At 41.6% G+C, this 17,998-nt stretch overlaps 1 protein-coding gene across 1 annotated transcript; it reads right to left on the bottom strand.

Moving 5' to 3' along the window:
• Positions 1-7,409: 7,409 nt before the first annotated feature.
• On the bottom strand, positions 7,410-17,724 carry RBM22 (RNA binding motif protein 22). The gene is made up of 11 exons (XM_003266655.3): positions 17,549-17,724; positions 17,061-17,114; positions 15,860-15,889; positions 15,119-15,251; positions 13,415-13,515; positions 13,157-13,329; positions 12,132-12,332; positions 10,704-10,868; positions 9,847-9,935; positions 9,523-9,654; positions 7,410-8,504 (listed from the first exon to the last, which is right to left on the bottom strand). The coding sequence occupies exons 1-11, from the start codon at positions 17,600-17,602 to the stop codon at positions 8,374-8,376; spliced, it is 1,263 nt and encodes a 420-aa protein (XP_003266703.1). The 5' UTR covers positions 17,603-17,724; the 3' UTR covers positions 7,410-8,373.
• Positions 17,725-17,998: the final 274 nt, after the last annotated feature.

The following is a 17,998-nucleotide window of genomic DNA, read 5'->3' as shown; positions in this document are numbered from 1 at the left end:
ATTAGCCGGGCATAGTGGCGGGCGCCTGTAGTCCCAGCTACTCGGGAAGCTGAGGCAGGTGAATGGCGTGAACCTGGGAGGCGGAGCTTGCAGTGAGCCGAGATTGCTCCACTGCACCCCAGCCTGGGCAACAGAGCAAGACTCCGTCTCAAAAAAAGAAAAAAAAGAAAGGAAAAACATACTATGGCTGTGTAAGGTGTTAACATGAGGGGAAGCTGGGTGAAAAGTATGCAAGAACTGTCTTTGGAACTTTTCTGTCAATCTGAAGTTATTCCAAAATAACAAGCTTTGAAACTCAAAACAAACAAATCCCACAGAGAAAACACCAGAACCTGATGGCTTCACCAGAGAATTGTATCAAACATTTAAGGAGAAAAAAACAAAAAAAGCATTGTTACACAAATGCTTTCAAAATAGAGAGGAAGAAATAACATTTCCAAACAAATTTTATAATGCCGGAAGAAACATGACAAAAATGTTACAGAAAAGGCCACTATTCCTCATGAATATATAGACATAAAACCCAAGATACATATGTGTGTTCATATATGTATATACAAACACACACATATTTATAAATATATCTATATATATAATTTATAAATAAATATATGTAATACATCATGACTAAGTTAGGTTTACCCCAGGAATGCAATCTTGGTTTAACATTTTTGGGGCAGGAAAAGCATTAATGAAATTCAATGCCAATTTATGGTGAAAATTCTTTAAAAATTTAGAAGGCAATTCCTTCAGTTTGATCAAAGTTAGCTCCAAAAAATCTCCAGCTAATTACACACCTAATGGGGAAATACTGCATGCATTTCCCACAAACTTGGGGATAAGACAAAGATGTCTTCTCTTATCACTTCTATTTAATGTAGTACTCATGGTCCTAGCCAGTTCAGTTAGGCAAGAAAAAGAAATAGGCATAAAGATTGGAAATAAATAAATGAAATGGTCTCTTTTCACAGGTGAAATTATTGTTTATATAGATCATTGCAGACATCTACAAAATAATTACTAGAAGTACTGAGTGAATTTAGCAAGGTCACAGGATACAGGGTTGAGACACAAAACCCAACTGTATTTCTATATTAACTGCAACAACTGGAAAAGACATTTTTTAAAAAATAGCAACAAATCACACAATTCTTAGTAATAAATGTAACAAAAGTTGTGTAAGGCCTGTATACACCAAAACCTTAAAACATTGCTGACATTAAAGAAGATAGTTAAATGGAGACATATATGGTGCTCATAGATTGGAAAACTCAATATTTATGTCAGTTCTTCTCAAATTGACCTATTTTCAACACAATCCCAATCATAGGCTTATGTTTTTGTAGAAATTGGCAGGCTGATTTTAAAAATTTATATGGAAATGCAAGAGCCCTAGAAAAGGAAAATGTTTTCAACAAACAATAAATTACATCATTAGGGTGGGCCCCATCCAGTATGACTGGTGTCCTTATAACTAGAGGAAATTTGGACACAGAGGCATGCACACTGGGAGAACACCAAGGAAAGATGAAGGCAGAGTGATGTGCCTACAAGTCAAGGAATGCTAAAGATTGCCAGCAAACCACTAGAACCTAGGAGACAGGCATGGACCAGATTCTCTCACAGCCTTAGAAGGAATCAACCTGCTAACACCTTAATCTTGGAGGCCTAGTCTCCAAAACTGTAAGACAATAAATTCCTGTTGTTTAAGCCAGTTTTTAGTACTTTGTTATGGTAGCCCTGGCAAACTAATGCAGATTTGGTATATGAGATACTAGGTTAGATTTGATTAAAACAAAAAGCTTCTGCTTATCCAAAAAAAATCACTAGGGAAGTGAATAAAGCTGGGTGTGGTGGCTCACACCTGTAATCCCAAAACTTTGGGAAGCTGAGGTGGGCAGATCACCTGAGGTTAGGAGTTCGAGACCAGCCTGGCTAACATGGTGAAACTCCGTCTCTACTAAAAACACAAAAATTAGCCGGGTGTGGTGGCACGTGCCTGTAGTCCCAGCTGCTCAGCAGACTGAGGCAGGAGAATCGCTTAACCTGGGAGATGGAGGTTGCAGTGAGCCAAGATCACGCCACTGCACTCCAGCCTGGATGACAGAGTGAGACTCTGTCTCAAAAAAAAAAGAAAGAAAGTCAATAGACAGGCCACAGACTGGGAGACAGTATTTGCAAACATGTCTCTGACAAAGGACTAATACCTAAGATGTATACCTTCTATAACTAGTTAATACAAAAAAAGACACCCAACAGAAATGACCAAAATATTTGGACAGACATGTCACAAAAGAAGAAATACAGGCTGGGCGCAGTGGCTCACACCTGTAATCCCAGCACTTTGGGAGGCTAAGGTGGGTGAATCACTTGAGGCCAGGAGTTTGAGGCTGCAGTGAGCTATGATCACACCACTGCACTCCGGCCTGGGTGACAAAGTAAGATCCCGTTTCTAAAAATAAACATAAAAACAGATTTTTCATCCTTAAGTTTCTCAATGTTAAAAAAAAAAAAAGAAGATATGTAAATGGCCATAAGTAGTTGGAAAGGTGTCCAACTTATTTGTCACAATGGGAATGCAAAATAAAACCACAATTAAATACCATTACACACCCACCAGAATGGCTAAAAGTCAGAAGACCATTTACATCAAATGGTGGCAACATTGTGGAGCAACTAGAACTCTCCTACATTGTGGTAGGAATGTAAAGGGAAAAAGTCTGACAGTTCTTTTTAAAACCAGACATGTATAGTAATTCTGCTCCTAAGTATTTATGTATTTTTTATTTTTTTGAGACAGAGCTTTGATCTGTCACCAAGGCTGGAGTGCAGTAGTGCCATCTTGGCTCACTGCGTCCTCCGCCTCCCAGGTTCAAGTGATTCTCCTCCCTAAGCCTCCCGAGTAGCTGGAATTACAGGCACCTGCCACCATGCTAGGCTAATTTTTATATTTTTAATAGAGATGGGGTTTCACCATGTTGCCCAGGCTGGTCTTGAACTCTTGACCTCAGGTGATCCACCCACCTTGGCCTCCCTAAGTGCTGGGATTACAGGCATGAGCCACTGTGCCCGGCCTTAAGTATTTATTCAAGAGAAATGAAAACATATATTCACAAACAATTTGTACAAGAATATTCATAGTAGCTTTTATTTTCAGTAGCAAAAAAACCCCAAACAAACTGGAAACAGCCTTCGTGTCCATCAATGGGAGGATGGATAAGTGATGGCATAGTCATACAGTAGAATCCTATCCTGCAATAAAAAGGAACTGTATACAACATTATGGATGATTCTCAAACACATACTGCTAGAAAGAAGCCAAATATAAAAGAGTTCACACTGCGTGATTCTATTTATATGAAGTTCTAAAGGAAGCAAAACTAATCTATGGTAATAAAAATCAGAATAGTAGTTGCCTCTGGAGATTGGTGGGAGTGGGTATTGGCTAGGAATAGCAGGAGGAAATTTTCTGGAGTGATGATAATGTCCTATATCATGACAGGGGTTTGAGTCACATGGATGTATACATTTGTCAAAACTCTTGAATGACATACTCATGCATTTTAGTCTATGTAACTTTGACCTTAAAAATCCACAAAAAATATTGAACTCTTTCATCCGGATAGATGGAAAAAAGAATTGAACTCTCGTTAATTAAACATGGACACCAACTTAGGATGGTTCAATTTATGATTTTTCAACTTTATGATGTTGTGAAAGCAATACAACCATTCTGTTTTTCACTTTCAGGAGAGTAGTCAATAAATTACATGAGATATTCAACACTTTATTATAAAATAGGCTTTGTGTTAGGTGGTTTTGCTCAATAGGCTAAGCTAAGCTGTGATGTTCAGTAGGTGTATTAAATACATTTTTCACTTAATGATATTTTCAACTTATCAGGATGTAACTCTACCATAAGTTGAGGAGCATCTGTATATAAATGCCGAAATGTTTAAAGGTGAAGTCTACTGATGTCTCCAATTTACTCCAAAATGCATAAAAATAGACTAATGGAGCTGGGCATGGTGGCTCATGCCTATAATCTCAGCACTTTGAGAAGCTGAGGTGGGCAGATCTCTTGAGTTCAGGGGTTTGAGACCAGCCTGGCCAATAGGGTGAAACCCCGTCTCTACTAAAAAAATACAAAAATTAGCCGGGTGTGGTAGCACATGTCTGTAATTCCAGCTACTCAGGAGGCAGAGGCAGGAGAATTGCTTGAACCCGGGAGGTGGAGGCTGCAGTGAGCCAAGATAGCACCACTGCACTCCAGCCTGGGCAACAGAGTGAGACTCTATCTCAAAAAAAAAAAAAAAAGATTGATGGATGCATAAAGAAATGGATAGATATGTGATAAAGCCAATATGGCAAAATGTTAATTGTAGAATTAGTTGGTGGGTATACGGTGGTTCACAGTAAAATTATTCTAACTTTTCTATACATTAGAAAATTTTTACAGTAAAATGTTAGGGGCAAAAAAAAAAAAAAAAGACTACAGAATCTCTGAGAAGAGTAACATTTTCCAATCTTAGAAGTGATCTTGGCCAGGTGTGGTGGCTCACACCTGTAATCCCAGCACTTTGGGAGGCCAAGATGGGCGGATCACAAGGTCAGGCATTCAAGACCAGCCTGGCCAACATGGTGAAACCCCGTCTCTACTAAAAAAAAAAAAAGACAAAAATTAACTGGGCATGGTGGTGTGTGCCTGTAATCCTAGCTGCTCGGGAGTCTGAGGCAGGAGAATTGCTTGAACCCAGGAGGTGGAGGTTGTGGTGAGCCGAGATCGCACCACTGCACTCCAGCCTAGGCAACAGAGCAAGACTCTTGTCTCAAAAAAAGGAAAAAAAGAAGTGAGCTCATCCTATACTAGTATTTCTCAAAGGGTGGTCTTTACCTCATAAAAATCCAAGAACTTAGACTCACTGAAGTTTAAAAATTGCTCTACCTGCAGACCCTGGAGAATTCCACTCCACAGCCAGGGCTTTAGCTGCACCACTTCACTGCCCATCCAAATCCTAATCTCCCTTAAGCTCCATTCCCCTTGGGTTGGGAATTTCCACTGGCCTTACAGATATCTTAAACTCACCAGATCCCATAGGGGATTCCTATTTTCCTACCCCTACTTCCCAATCTCACTTTCTTCTTCCAGCATTCTCTATTTCAGGAAAAGACATCCTTCTACGCAGCTGACCAACCCAGAGACCTGAGGTGGGAGGTTATGTGTTACCCTAGACTCCTTTCTTTTCACCTCCATTTATTTCAGATCACAGTGGCTCGCTGATTTGGCTTTCAGAACATCTGTTATATCTCACTCTTTGCCCCATGGGCTGTTACTGCCTTAGTCCAGTTGTCATAATGCTTTACCTTCTGAGCCTTTTCTGTGGGAGAAGGAGCTCAAAATATTACAGGCAGCAAAAAGGGTTAAGAGATGAGGCCTTATGACAACTAGAGAGAGATTAAGTACATACCAGGTTATACAGCTGGGAGGAGCTGAAGTTGAGATTTGAACTCAGGTAGTCTGGCTCCAGAGTCTGTTTAAAACACCATTACTTGCCTGGACGCGGTGGCTCATGCCTGCAATCCCAACAAAGGGAAGGCCAAGGTGGGAGGATCGCTTGAGCCCAGAAGTTTGAGACCAGCGTGGGCAATGTAGTGAGACCCCTATTTTTCAAAAAAAGAGGAAAACACCATCACTCAGTGTAAATCTACTATATAAACAAGTGCCTTTTTATTATTAGATTTGAGGACATCTATATTTTTATTAGAGTAACACTAGCTGCTATAACAGATAAATCCCCAAGTCTCAGTGCCTTAATACAACAAAAATTTTTCATACAGCAATACTGTCTTCTGAGTGGTGATGGAGGAACCCAGGCTCCACTGTGTGACTCTGCTATCTTCTAGAGACCATTTTGTGCATTCAGCCAGATGGAGAAAGCACACAGGACTGGGTGAGGGTTTTACAGGCCAAGCCTGGGAATGGCAAAAGTTGCTTTTCATCAAGCGCACCCAGCTGTGTGCCCTAGGCAATGGAATTTGGCAAGCAAGAGTTTTTGCCAAGATATAATTGCTCATAATTCTGATTTATATATGAAAGAATATTCTATACTTCCCTTTATACTGGTTTTTTAAAAAGATCCATAACTAAACTACACAAAAATTAGAATCTCCTCCTCCCCAAGAAAGCGAGGTTAGAATACACAATTGGATAGGCATATATGTATGTATGTATGTATATGTGGAGATGTAAATCATTGAATCTAGCAGTTATTAAAATGCTATCCGTAAGATTCACATCTCATTTACAAATTGGCTAAAAATCCTTTACATACTCAAAAGCGGGCAAACAAAAAAGACCCAAAAGGATACAAAAATACTTGGAGGTATCTTACATTGCTTCACATTTGACATCAGTGGCAATAAAATCAAAATTTCTAAGTATAGATTTTTAAATCTTTAAAAAAGGCAATTTAAGTTCTCTAGAAAAAAACAAAAGTTCTGCAAATCTAAAACAGGGTGCCATATGGGGCATGTCCTTCTTGGAAGTAAACATTTTAGATAAAAGTGGCACAAAATTTGCTTCAGGAAATGGCCGGGCACAGTGGCTCACTCATGTAATCCCAGCACTTTGGGAGGCCGAGGTGGGCGGATCACGAGGTCAGGAGATCAAGACCATCCTGGCCAACATGGTGAAACCCCATCTCTACTAAAAATATAAAAAATAGCTGGGTGTGGTGGTGCATGCCTGTAATCCCAGCTACTCAGGAGGCTGAGGCACCAGAATTGCTTGAAGCCAGGAGGCAGAGGTTGCGGTGAGCCGAGATCACGCCACCGCACTCCAGCCTAGTGACAGAGCGAGACTCCATCTCAAAAAAAAAAAGAAAAAATTGGCTTCAGGAAAAATGGATTTATAATAAATCTTTCCTTTTAAAATGACTTGCCTAAGGATGACCTATTAAATTTTATTTTTTAGAGACAGGATCTCACCATGTTGCCCAGGCTGGCCTTGAACTGCTGGCTTCAAGCAATCCTCCCACCTCAGCCTCTTAAGTAGCTGGCACTATCGGCATGCACCCAGCTGGGTGACTTCTTAAAGTTACCCTGTATCAACCACCCTACACCAGGATCTGTGCTAAGTGTTTCTGTGCACTATCTTATTTCAACCTCACAATCACCCTTTGAAATAAGTATTAAAGAGGTCTGAGCCTTTTAAATCATCATGGAATCTAACCTAATAGGCTGAGGTAAATAAATAAATAAATCATCACAGAATGGATATAATCAAAAGTCTAAAGCAACATTTAAAAAATTTACAATATATTAACTCATTTCTATTAAATAAATTCCACTGACCTCGAGTTCAGCTACCAAAGGATAAAGAGGAATCTAGAAATAAACCCATGACAACATTTGAAAAATTGACCCGTTTTAATTATTTAAAAACAAAAAACACATCAAATTTCCTTTACCATCTACAATTCAGTTACATCCAAACACTCTAAGACCAAACAGAAGCAGGGATGACAATGAGACACTGAAGACACACGAAGGTGAATGCTGAAGACCATCAGAGTCCCAGCAGGAGGTCACATCTTTCATTCAAACGCTCCCATGCTTTTCATTTCAGTTTGTTAAAAGAATGTGTTTTACAGGAAGTTCTTTACAGTAATTTCATGCCAGACACCAGGTTTCTTCAATGGTACACAGCTCCATGAAATTTGTGTTTCCATCCAGTTGACAGGAATAAAAAGGAATTTTTATTTTTGTCTTTTTTGGGCCGTAGAGACGTAAAATGGTCAGATTCCTTTAGGAATAAAAGAGGAAAAGGAGAGGAAAGAAAAGATCTGGGCTGTGCTGGTGCTGGTTTCTACTCATCTTTCTGAGGGTGTGACTTCAAAAGGGTTAAATCACACTTAGGCCACTACAATGATTAGTACTAGTTATCTTTTTTTTAAGATGATAAAAAGGAAAATACCCAATGGACATAAAAACGGTCAAAGGTTTTTTTACTGCAGGTCAATTCTTCCCCCGCCCAAAAAATATACAAAATGAACATATAATGGGGATGGTAACTCTGCTGGACATTCCAATTCACTCATCTGCTTGTCCCCTACATGGGTAAGGGGAACAGGCATTAGGTTTTATTAGTCATGTTATAGCAGTAACCAGATGTGTTAATGGCAGCTTATTTACGGTCCATCGATCCTTTGAACAAGTATAGGAAAGCATGGCTGTCAGTCTCTGACTGCCCACATCTGAGCACATTCAGCTACCATGGAAACTACAAGGGAAGGAAAAATATATTTATTCCAAGATTTACTGGGAGTTTTAAGTGCCCTTTCTTCCACAGAGCCCCAGAGTGGTGACAAGGTGCTAGGGGCTGCTGTGTTTTCCAGCATGAGCTCCCATCCTCTGAGGGTCCTGAGAAGGATAGTGGATTGGTCCTGGAGCCCTCATGAAAGGAGGGGGTGGTCCCATTGGGTGGAACATGTGTGGCCCAAAACCTGCAGATACGAGAGAACAAATGTGTTAGGCTTGTAGTTTCCTTGATAACCTTTCAAACCTCTCAATCTTGCTAAGGTTAAAATCACCTACACATCAATCAAGGTTGACACGGGGCTTAAGCAAATGTCAGTTCCCAAAACTTGTTTCCACTTGTTATTTCCTTGGTTTTAGAAACCTTTCCCCCACAGTCCAAAAAACTCCACAGCACTCAAGTTATTGCCTAGTATGTCATCTGAGTCTCTGCTATGTATCCAACATGCCAAATCCTACCAGACAGGAGTTAGTCAGGATTTGGGAGATAAGAAAGAAATCAGGCTGATGGCAAAGACTGTGTCCATCATTAACCTCAATGCTTGACACCAGGATGGAGGGTGCTCAGAAACCAGATTCTCTTCAGAGTATGGGCTCTCTGCCACAGGAGAACTGGCTACCTGTGATTTCCTTCCACTGTTAACACTGTCTACAGCAGTGCTGTACAAAGTGCCAGTCCTCCACCTATTTCTGGCCACTCAAGACAAAGAGCTTGAGTCAAAATGTAAATTATATGACCAGGCACAGTTTAGTTCATCTGACAGTTTTTTTGGTAACAAGACTTTCTCAATGAAGGAAGGGGTTCACTGATTTACATTTTGGCACAAGCTCCTGATCTTGTGGCAGACAGGTGATAAACACTTTGTAAAATGACACCCACTCACAGCCCACACTGAGCAATAGTGCTCTAGGGCATCCATTAGCATTTAGTTTAGAAAAGGGAACAAATTGGTGAATAGATCTTTGTAATCTAATAATCTTAACTCTGATGACATATATACGCGGATCTTTAGAAAACTGGCCCCTTTCTTCTCCTTGACAGAGCAGGAGAAAAAAAAATATCGGAAATCCCAACAGATCAACTTTACTCGTAGACTTCTACAGAGCAAACTCACAGGATTTGGATGTGTTGAACGTGATGGTCAGGTTTATGAGACAGAACTTTCACAAGGATTTCTCTGGGCTAAGAAGGAAGATGGACGTTACCTGGGGGTGGGGGTGGAGCAATGCCAGGGGGCGGTGGCAGAGCAATGTTCACCACAGCTGGAGGACCACTTGGGGGCAAGTTGAAGTAGTTGGCAGAGGCTTCTTCTTCTGCCGCAGGAGGAGGAGGAAGAGCTGGAGGAGAGAAAATAGTCAACACATAGAGGGGAGAAGAATTGTGCAACACTGTTTCTACCACCTATATATTCTAAGAGGTCCTACTGGGAGAGTAGAGCGGTGACATGAACCAGACCTGGGTCCCATCTTCCAAAATAGGAACATCAGGGCAGATACAGCTTCTTAAGTCAGCAGGGAGTCTGCACTCACCTCCTGGCAATCCTGGAACAGGTTCTAGTTTGATCCCAGAGTCTGTAGTTCCATCTTTCTCTTTTTCTTTTCCTCTGGCTGCTTGGGATCTGGGAAACACACATGCATACAGTCGGCACTTTGGCCCACCTTACCTCACACCTCTGCTTCTTACATTCCCCTGTCCAATGGTGTTCCTTCGCTCTACCTCCTCCTCAGCACATACTCTTTTCCCGTAAATGCCACTGTGCACAGTGAACACGAGCAAAGGTTTTCACACCAGAAAAGACCTGGGTTCAAAACCTGCTAGAACTATCATAAGGACCAGAAGAGGCAACACATACGTGTTTAGCACAGTGCTTACCACATAGGGAGTGCTCCACAAAGGCAGATGCTGCTATTAGCCATCTCTTCCCTGGTTCCAAGTTGGAGACATGTTCCCCCTTTGAACTGGGTCTTTCACCTGTGTCTTCTCTTATGCAATCATCACTTTTAAACTTAAAATAGCGTTTCTTCCCTGTTTTACCTTCTCCACTGGACAATCAGCCTCTAAGGGCAGAATCTAGGTCTAATTCATTTATAAACCCTGAAATTCACCTTTCATGCCCTGGCATTATACTTGGCCTGTAATAGCTAGTCACAAAAACATGAACCTTCAAAGGAGCAGATTATACACCAACCCCCGAATACATTTCCAAAGCAGGGTTCTCCCAACATCCACAGGAATCAAGTATCACATAGAGAGTGATCTTTGAAAGATCTCTTTAAAGATCCTGTTCATTTAAGCCTGTTAACCAAAAGCCTACTAGTCTCCAGAAAATGAAATCGTTTCTTAAAAATCTAAGCAAAATGTCACTTAAAAATAGTTTAATTCTCACCTTCCCCATTTCACATTCAGTCTGCGGCCATTTACAATCAACTTATTAAAGGACTTCTCAGCAGCCACTTCTGCAGCCTGCCGTGTGGCAAACTGGATGAAAGCACACTGCTGTCTCTGCACAACAGTGATCGTCCGGATCTCTCCGAACTGGTAGAAATGATTTCTGCAGGGAAACAGGCAGAGAAAAATGAAAGTGGGAGTGAACAAAGATGTTCCCAGGAGACTGAAAATGGATTAACTTTCACTGACACACCACTAGGCAGGTGGGCCCCAAGGTTATCTGCCTAACTACCCACAGGTCTCCCCCCATATCTTGTCCTACTGTGGGTGCTGCTGATTGAGAGAAGGAAAGAAAAATAATGAGTAAATAAAGGTTCTCAAACATCTCAGGGTTTTTTCCCATGGAGGAAAGGGGGTTCTAATAGGTTCCTTAAAGACCCTAAACCCTAGATAAGGGGTTGGCAAACTACAGCTCTCAAGGCCCATGAGCCAAGAAAGTTTAAAACAAGAATATGTGACAGAGAGTGCATGTGGCCCACAATGCCTAAAATATTCACTATCCAGCCTCTTATAGCGAAAGTCTGCCAATCCCTGGGGGTTGTCTAGTTCACTTAGATAGGGTTTAATAGAGACAGGCTACCAAGGGCAGGTTATAAACTTACAGGAGTTTCTTCTCCACTTTATCTCTTTGGAAGAGGTAATTTCCATTACTATCTGCCCAGATGTCTCATCTAGCCAAGCATAATACAAGCCAAAAATAACAAAAATTTATCAAATGCCAGTCTCTTTAAAAAGCCAACAATTTAAACCATAAGAGTTTTATCATCGCAAAGCTCTGCCTCCTCTACATAATTCATCATACTTGGATGTGTGCCACCCTTTAAAACTTGGCTGTTAGGTCAAATAGAATCCTATGTCATTATTACCATATGCCAGGATGGATAAGCACTCTTTGTGCTTTCGTTTTGAGACAGGGTCTCACTCTGTTGCTTAGGCTGGAGTGCAGTGGTGCAATCACAGCTCACTACAGCCTTCATCTCCCAAGCTCAAGCGATCCTCCTGCCTCAGCCTCCCGAACAGCTGGGACTACAGGCACATGCCACCACACCCGGCTAACTTTTTTGATTTCTTAGTAGAGATGTGGTCTCACTATGTTGCTCAGGCTGGTCTCAAACTCCTCGGCTCGAGATCCTCCCGAAGTGTTGAGATTACAGGCATGAGGTACTGTGCCCAGCCACATAAGCACATTATTACTGTGGCACTATAAAGGACAATTTTACAAAAATTCCAGTCAGCATGATACTAACAATACAGAGGCTAAAGAAAAATGTATTTTGTACAGAATGATCATTCTTGCAGTTTTTGCAAATAAATTATTCCAGGGCAATTAAAGGCAAAAATAACTCTTTAACTTATACCCACAAACCTTAAATCTGTCTCAGTAATGGTATCACCTAGACCACCAACATATAGTGTGGTGATAGTTTTATCCTCTGGTGGGTCCAGCCGAGGCATTGTTGAAGCCCGCTTTAGAAGCTTGTCAGCTACAGGATCATTGATTCCGTAATATCGATCTTTAATATTCTGATCAGCAAGGGGGTCATCTGGATCTGTAGGCTTCTCATGTCTATGATTCAAGAAAAAAACAAGGCATAAAGGTGAAACAAAGGTGAAAAAATGGTATATTCCAAAAGTAGCTACATATTAAAGTCATAGATACATATTCTGAAGTGCCTTTTGAACTAGAAACTATGGTTTCTACCCAAATATAATTACCAAAATAGACCTAATACCAAGAGAATTACTGTATCACAAAAGGAATTCCTAGCCTCCCAAAAGCCATTAGGCCACCTAGGATGCCAAATTTTCCTTATAAATAAATATTCTTGACATGATCCGCCCCCTCTTGCCCCCCGGAAAGGGACACGATTACCCCTCTCTAGGTCAATGATTCTTAACACATTTGGGGTGTTGTATTCCACTGAGAATCTGATTAAAGCTATGGACCTAGACCCAGAGAAAGCACATATATTATTTTTTAAGGGGTGGGGTTAACCAATCCCAAATTAAGAACTCCTAATCCAGATGCTTGGCAGTCTTAACAAAAACATACACACCCTTTAGAAGTCTGACCTTACTTTGACTTCAACTATACATTGAGAGTCAGCTCATTTAAACCATGGCAGTGAAGATTTACTTCTCAGGCAGAAATGTTTAGGGTCAGCATCTATATTGTATGGCATAGCAATTTAGTTTCCAAGGCTCAATTGTAAGTAAAAACTACAATTTATTCATGCTCTTCTAAATTTCATAGTTCTAAGACATGAGATATACCACATTAGTTGTATGACCTTTAGATTTTACAGCAGAAACAGTTTAAGCTAGGACCTCCCATTTCTTAGATGAGAAATCATCTGAAAGCAAATACTGAAAATGAGGCTCAGCTCTTGCCTGTATGGACATTCCTCTCCTCTCTTACACTCTCCTTTCACCCAGAAAGAGCAAATGTGGGGTCGATTCCTTTTGTAGTAGGGTGTGGTCCGGGCCAGTTTGAGCAGCATGTCACTGGTAGATGTGGCTTTCCCCAGCATGCCAACTGGCCGTGTTCCATCAGAGTTAGAAATCTAAGTGGGGATGACAAATTCAAAAGATAAATTATACAGACTGTGTCAATTCATTAGGATTTTTATCCAAAAAGTGGCAGCATACCTCTCTCTCCATATTCTGTGTATAGTACTCTTTGTTGACATCTGACTTTGGCATGTCATCTTTAAAAGACAATCCTGCGTCACGAACCTGGATGGGCAGGCCTGGTACAAAAAAAGAGGAAAAAGACCTCAGATGTATGTTAAAACATATCCATACTAACCATGCACACAGAATACATCATCTTTCCCTTCTCCTCTTTCATATTTAGTACCAGAGACTTGACTATGTTTTTATTCAAACTCTTTAGCACCATCAGGTTACTTCTGCAACACGGCATGCTAAGAAATTGTCCAAATTCCTGAGCTGTCAGGAAATTTGATGAAATCAATGTTTTAGAAAATCTTTTAGGCTGGGTGTGGTGGCTCATGCCTGTAATCCTAGCACTTTGGAAGGCTGGAGCTGACAGATAGCTTGAGTCCAGAAGTTCGAGACCAGCCTGGTCAACATGGTGAAACCCCATTTCTACAAAAAATACAAAAATTAGCTGGGTGTGGTGGTGTGCACCTGTAGTCCTAGCTACTCAGAAGGCTGAGGTGGATCACCTGAGCTTGGAAAGGTTAAGGCTGCAGTGAGCCATGACCATGCCACCGCACTCCAGCCTGGGCAACAGAGTGACACCCTGTCTCAAAAACAAAAAACAAAAAAATTATAAAAGAAAATTTTTAGAGGAACAAACTGTGCCCATGGTCATATTCAACCTGTAAATTACTCCTAGTTTTTATTACAACATGATTTATTTAAAGTAAATGTAAAAGTGGTTTCTTTCTAGGTTAGTCCTACAGATCCTCTGGATAGTCACAGTCATGTAAGGGGCACTGTACTCTAGGACCAGACACCTCCTTAACAAACATATAAATAATATTACATAAAATGTGGCCAGGACTCTGACTAGAAGAGTAACTCTAATGAACTTAACATACATAAACTCATATATTTTTCCCTTTCCTTTAATAGTAAAAATTCTTGCTGGAAAATTATCTTTCTGAAAAACAGTCACCTACGGTTAAAAAAAAAATTACTCCCAAAAGCAGTCACTCTGAAACAGTAGCAATATATCAGTTCTAACAACACAATTGAGACAAAAGTCTAAAGCACAATTAGGCTGGCTATAGTGGCTCTGGGAGGCCAAGGTGGGAGGACTGCTTGAGGCCAGGAGTTCAAAACCAGCCTGGGCAAAATAGTGACACACACACACACGTGCACTGGGTGTGGTGGTATACCAGGAGGCAGAGGCAAGAGGATCCCTTGAGCCCAGGAGTTCGAAGTTGCAGTGAGCTGTGATCACACCACTGTACTCTAGCCTGGGTGTCAGAGTGAGACCCTAACTCAAAAAATAAAATAAAATAAAGCATAATTACCCTGTGAGCTTCTGATTGGGATGGTGGAAAAAAGCTCTGGATCAAGAAAGAAGCCTAAGGCAAATAAATGATCTATCATAGGATCAATGTCTTTTACCTCACTTGGGCTACAGAGATGAAGGTTTAGCCCACTTTTGATTAATTCCCAACTTTTCCTTAAGTTCCTACTATTGTTCAGGACTCTAGAGTGGCCAATTATAGTTCTTTTCTTGGGAAAAGCAGACCACGGCAGACATTCCAAAGTGAAATCAGAACCAGAGCTAGGGTGAGAAGTGGGAGACAAAAGACTGGCTTGTAGTTTTAGGCACCTGCACACTGTCAGATTTATTGGACAGGTCAAACATACCATACTCTAGGTCTAAGAGGCAGGTCTGACAGACATTCTTCAATTTACTGCAGGTTTGGCACACTTCAGTCTTCTTGAAACGCATGCGGACTCCAGGGCACCAGCGAAACACTGTGAATGGCCTGGCACAGATCTGGAACACAAAGCAAGAGCCATAGAATGCAATGGTCCTGATCTGGGCAATCTGGAGATCTGATAACAATGGGGCATTCAAAAAAGGATCCCTGAATGAGGGTTTAGAAGAGACCTTAGCAATCATCTAGTTGATTTGATGTTTCAATACAATTTTCAGCATCCTTCTCCAGCAAAAATTCAGAGTACCAAAATGAAATAGCCAAAAGGTCAAAGTTCTTCCCATCCTAGAGCTAAGCACCAATAATAATCTGAACCTTAATCTTTTTTAGGGGGAGTGGGGAGTGTCATATAATTTTTTGAGAATCTTCTGACAAGAATGATCTTCCTCCTCAGCTAAAATGCTCATGTGGACAGTCATACACCACCTGGTATACAAACTCCTTCAATGCCCATCCATTGACACCATAAGAATCTCTACATTAGAGGGTTCATTTTCTTACCTCCCACATAAATAGTTGCCAGCCAATGAATATATCAGTAATACATAAGAAGTTGTATAGCACTGATTTTTACTGGAAGACCTCAAAACTTAGTAAACTGAAGACTAATTTGGTAGAGAAAAGAAAAACGAAACAGAAATCATTACTCTTTAACAGACATACTTACTTTGCATTCCTTCCCATACTTTTCTTTGGTCTATAATAGAAAAAAAATAGAAAAGAACTGGAATTACAGAAAGAAAAAAGCCAGATGTCTACTGTTTCCTTAAACATAACCCAAGAAATATGTCTGGAAATCCCTGGCATCCTAGAGAGAGAAAAACAACAACAACAACAAAAACCAAAACCCAACCTTTTTTGGGAAGAGGGTAGGGAACATACTATAACAACATATTATAAGTTATAACATCTCAAGAGTATATGGATCTGGGCTGGGTGGCAGTGGCTAATGCCTGTAATCCCAACACTTTGAGAGGCCAAGGTGGAAGGATCGCTTGAGCCCAGGAGTTCCAGACTAGGCTGGGCAACATAGCGAGACGCTGTCTCTACAGAAAAAAAAAAAAAAAAAAAAAATAGAATATATGCATCTAATTCTAGGTAAGTGAGTGTCTTTCCACAGCCACAACTCTTAGGTTCATTTCTGGCTCCCAAGTTCACTCCCAAGAACTAACATTTAATGCTTTCCATAATCCCTAAATCAGAGAGGATACAGCTATGGCCCACTCACTTTACAAAGTTTAGTCAAAAGGTAGCTACTGCAGACTTGCCCTGTGCCAATGCCCGGGATATAGTAAATGTTCTGTTTAAACAGAACTATTCAAACATCGTGAACATACTAACATATCAACACCTCTACGACTACACAATAATACAGCCCTAACCTAATTATTGTTAACTGGTTCTAATTTTACCCCTGTTTATAAGAAAGGGGGAATGCTTCCTTTAAAGAGATAAAGTACACTGGCCAAAAGGCATTTGACCAGGAGTCAGGAAACCTAGTTTCTAGTTCTGGTTCTCCACCTATCATGCTGACATTCCTAGAGCCAGAATATCTGAACTTAAATCCCAGCTCCATTCCTTACTATTGTATGAAAAGACACAAACGCTCTCACCTTCTGGTCAACAGACCTATTTCCTAGGTAAATGCTCAACAAATACTAGCTATCATTATTACCCCTACATTACAGGAGTGTTACCGGACTCATAAGTAAGAGAATACACAGGACAGTTCTTTGCAAGTCGTCCAGCACTTTGGGTTAGTAAAAGAGCATCATTTTTTCTGCTTGTCTAAGAGAAACACTTCACAGTGTGCAAGTACCGCAACACCGACAGGACATGAATAACTCGTTTCACACGCGATCACTCACCATTCGGATATATGGGTTTTCTCCAAGACATGTCTGGCACAGAATGGGGAAGTCCTGGTGAAAATGGGAAATCTGGTTGAGGACCACCCTCCGAAGACCCTGACACCTCAGTGACACTTGGGGCGGCGAGGGGGCGGGAAGCGAGGGTGGGGAACAAGGCACGGCAGGAACCCGAAGTCCATCACGACCCGATCGCGGGAGGGGGCGCTGTCTGCACTTCCGGCAGGCGGCGGGAGAAAAGAAAACCAGCTCTAATAGGCTGGAGGGGGCAGGGATGGAAAGGGTGCTGGTCCCGGGACCCTGGCTAAGCCCCCTCCCTTCAAGCCCGCAGGAGGATCGCCCTCCGCCCTCCTGCTCCGGCCAAGCTAGGTCGCCGCGCTGGCTCCTCCCCGGAATTCCTTCGGCCGCGCCGCAGGCCCTGTCCTGCGAGCTTGCAAGGTGCGCGGCTTCGCCTCCTCGTTCCGTCCTCCTCCGGCAGGCACACTCACCGCATCCTCCCAGTTCTGCCTGTTGTAGGTGTTGGAACCCAGAGAGGTCGCCATCTTGAGAGCGTCCGGAGGTAGCTGTAGCTTCCGAATTGGGAGACAGGACCGCCACAATCCCGTCAAGCCCCGAGGCTAGCGCTGCGCCGGTCGGCGTCTTATTTACGCGTCTAGTGCTTCTTCCGGGGCGGGGCCTTTGCGTCATGACGTCGCCCGCTCTTGGAATTTCTAAGCTTAACAATTGGGGTCCTGGTATAATGCACCTGGATGTTTCCTTCGAGTTTTTGCCTGCTTGGAATGAAGGGCCACACGTACAGTTGATTTATTTAAAAATTGGGCGAAAGAATAAAAGAAGACGTAATGCATCAGAGGCTGGGTTTAAAATAGCGTTCGCTACCACTGAGGCGCTTATTATGCCAAACTCTGGGCGAACGTCTTGCGGTTCCAGTGTATCAT

This window comes from Nomascus leucogenys, chromosome 2 (genome assembly GCF_006542625.1).
Source record: "Nomascus leucogenys isolate Asia chromosome 2, Asia_NLE_v1, whole genome shotgun sequence".
In the NCBI taxonomy this organism is placed as follows: domain Eukaryota; kingdom Metazoa; phylum Chordata; class Mammalia; order Primates; family Hylobatidae; genus Nomascus; species Nomascus leucogenys.
The sequence above is the reverse complement of the archived record's forward strand: the minus strand, read 5'-3'. Positions and strand labels throughout refer to the sequence as shown.

Bases quoted from the DNA above. Each gene is read 5' to 3' on its own strand.
- RBM22 (XM_003266655.3), bottom strand. From the start codon at position 17,602: ATGGCGACCTCTCTGGGTTCCAACACCTACAACAGGCAGAACTGGGAG. The intron at 15,890-17,060 runs GTGAGTGATCGC...TTTCTATTATAG, and splicing joins AAAACCCATATATCCGAATG to ACCAAAGAAAAGTATGGGAA. The intron at 10,869-12,131 runs GTTTGTGGGTAT...GTTTCCCTGCAG, and splicing joins ATTACTGAGACAGATTTAAG to AAATCATTTCTACCAGTTCG.